The following is a 2,734-nucleotide window of genomic DNA, read 5'->3' as shown; positions in this document are numbered from 1 at the left end:
TAAACCCTGACGAGGAGGGCGAGGAACGTCGCGGAAAGTGTTACTGTAAGTACCCGTACCGCGTGTGTGGGTCGGACGGGAACGACTACACCACCTACTGTAACCTCAGGTTCGCCTCCTGGAGCAGCAAGAACATGGGAGGATCCAAGATACACAAGGTGCACAAGGGATACTGCAAGTTTGGTGAGTGTTTTCTTGTACTCTTTTCCTAACTCTGTAAATGTCTACCCGTCTGGAAGGCAGCGCTAGCGCTTTTCACGTGCGTGTGTCAAGTTGTAAATAATTGTCATAACGTGACAATGCATGCATTGCGAGATTAGCGACCTATGGCAGTATGGGGGCGTAGGATATTCCGGCTGCCCCACTAGTGCCATCGCGTCAGAAAAATTACTAAAGGTTACAGTCTTTCCATCCAACATCTGTCTGGAGTCAAACCGTCTTCAGACAAGTCCTGTCTGTGTCAAAGGTTAGGTCCTCGCTTAAAGGTAATGGAAAACGTGAAAAGCCACTGACCTTGGCATGATCGCGAAGGCACGATTTCTCCCGCCAAAATAAGGAACATATGTTTCTTGTCAAACTATGAAGAGGCCTAGCCTGGTGGTTTTCCACATCGGTCTGGATTGTAATCGGCAATTTATGGAGGTGCATTGCTAACCTATGCCCCTGGGCTTATAACGAATACAGTCCCGGGGATGACAGAAGTAAACATTTAGAATAGGGTCTCTTAAATATTGTCAGCATCTCCGAGACCGTACATGCCAGCCATACAGATTACAGTGTCTACATTCTGGCGTCTGTACGATAATGGCATTCCTCTCTCGGTTGTACTGTCACGTGTCACAAAGTTCACGTCAAATAACGCTGCTCTTCCAAAGGATCCGCATGAGTTCCGCGAAGAGGCCGCAAACTATGTGACACAAATACCCAATGGGGTTGTAGTTGACTTGACCTAGCTTTTTGTGCACCGCAAAGACCTGTCTTGCAGACGAAAATTGGTCTCTGCCTATATAAAATACATCTAGTAATAAGGCAATGTCACAAACCTCCTAACACCGCCCGTTTGTTTTTCAGCCCCGATCATCGCGACCCCGCCCACCCCCATCCGTAACACCACCGGCTCCTCTGTGTTCATGAGCTGTGAAGTACGGGCTCACCCCACCGCCAGGATCACATGGAAGTTCAGGAAAGGTAATGTGTCTTCACATAGCTTCATACCGCTATTTCTACCTGAACGACAATCTACGGAACATGAAGATAAAACTCCATCTACATAGAAAGAGTGTTCCGTGCTGTAAGTACCAGTGTACTCTACAATGTCTTGGCAAGACGATTCTGATTAAACTGACCTAAACAGATTTTTGTTTTGAAAATGACTATTATCGATTATATGATCGATTAGCCGTCCCCTTACCCTCCTGTTCACCTCCTGCCCATCTCTGTACCCCGCCAGACGAGGATGCCGAGCCTGTGGACTTGCCCGGGGACGCCAGTAACGTCGCCTGCAGCTACCGCGGAGGGCCCGAGAAGAACGAGGTCACCGGATGGGTGCTGGTTAGTATTCGTTTGTTGTTGTGTTTTTCTTTTCAAAAGTGTATCCAATTTAGGAACAATTGAGGAAAAAAAACGTATGGGTTATACCGTTATAGGGTTTCAAAGTCAGAAAGAAAACTAGAGGGGGGGTCGTATCTTTTTGTGTTCTGCCTTGTTTTCATTCCTCCTCATCAAGTGTAACTTTTCTATGGGCATTTGATTTATTAATCGACTGTTAGTCTGTGTCTCGAGATAATGAAAATCTTGATTTCAGAAATGGAAATATCTCCATACCTCCAATGAAGCCTCCTTACTTTTGTTTCAGATCGAGCCACTGCAGAAGGAAAACGTCGGTATCTACGAGTGTTACGCTGAGAATGAATTCGGCGATGACTCCAGCACGGCCACCGTGGAAGTGGAGGAGGAAGAGTTATAGAGTTAGATTCACAAATAAAATACGTTTCCTGACCCTTAGTTTTCCTCTGCGCAGCACGTTAATGTCGATGAATGGATTATTACTATTGTCGAGCTACAGGTATTGGCAAATAAGGAACGCATTCAAGGTGCTGGTAGATTAGAACTCATGTCATGTCATGTAAGGTTACTAACCGCGATCATTGTGTGTCAATAGCTAGTCACGTCATTTTATTACATAGGATGGAATATAATCAGTTACTTGTGTCTAAAGCTGACCAAATCTCCGTGTGTAAGGAACGTAGTTCTGAATTCCAGGGTATCTCAGGGGCCAGAATTTACCCTGGAATTTAAGCTACACATGTACAGTAAACTGTCACAGTTCTGCCTCAAGCTTGCTACAACTTCGACCTACGCGTTTTTGTATGATGCTGTTTTTTTTACACATTTGTTAAGTCGATCCAATCAAAGATGATGTAACTCTACTTCTGAGTGTGGCTGAAGAGCATCGCAATGTTGTCTTGTCGATAAAGCTCAGGCCATTCCACATTTTCTACTTAGTTCTGTACAACTTCAGTAAGGAATGTAAATAGATTAGCTGTCACTGGCAAAAATGTGGGTGTGCCAAACTAAGGTGATGAAACAGTGCTAGTGTTTTCATACCTATCCCCTACCTTTTTGTGAAACCATTGGGTTGAAGTAAATAAAGGAAGCAGATTATTACCCTGGCGTATTTTTAATTATGAAAAAAATTCAAGGGCATGAAATCAATTAAATTTATTGCTTCTTT

The 2,734-nt window shown here is 44.3% G+C and overlaps 1 protein-coding gene across 1 annotated transcript; it reads left to right on the top strand.

Annotated features, from left to right (window-relative positions):
• Positions 1-2,667, top strand: LOC118414160 (insulin-like growth factor-binding protein-like 1; the record flags this gene model as incomplete). Its single annotated transcript, XM_035818011.1, is given in 4 exon segments — positions 1-183; positions 1,072-1,188; positions 1,451-1,551; positions 1,856-2,667. Coding segments are annotated over 4 exon segments (512 nt in total), but the record flags the coding sequence as incomplete, so codon positions are not given.
• Between the last annotated feature and the right edge of the window lie 67 nt (positions 2,668-2,734).

This window comes from Branchiostoma floridae, chromosome 4 (genome assembly GCF_000003815.2).
Source record: "Branchiostoma floridae strain S238N-H82 chromosome 4, Bfl_VNyyK, whole genome shotgun sequence".
Taxonomy (NCBI): Eukaryota; Metazoa; Chordata; class Leptocardii; order Amphioxiformes; family Branchiostomatidae; genus Branchiostoma; species Branchiostoma floridae.
The sequence above is the reverse complement of the archived record's forward strand: the minus strand, read 5'-3'. Positions and strand labels throughout refer to the sequence as shown.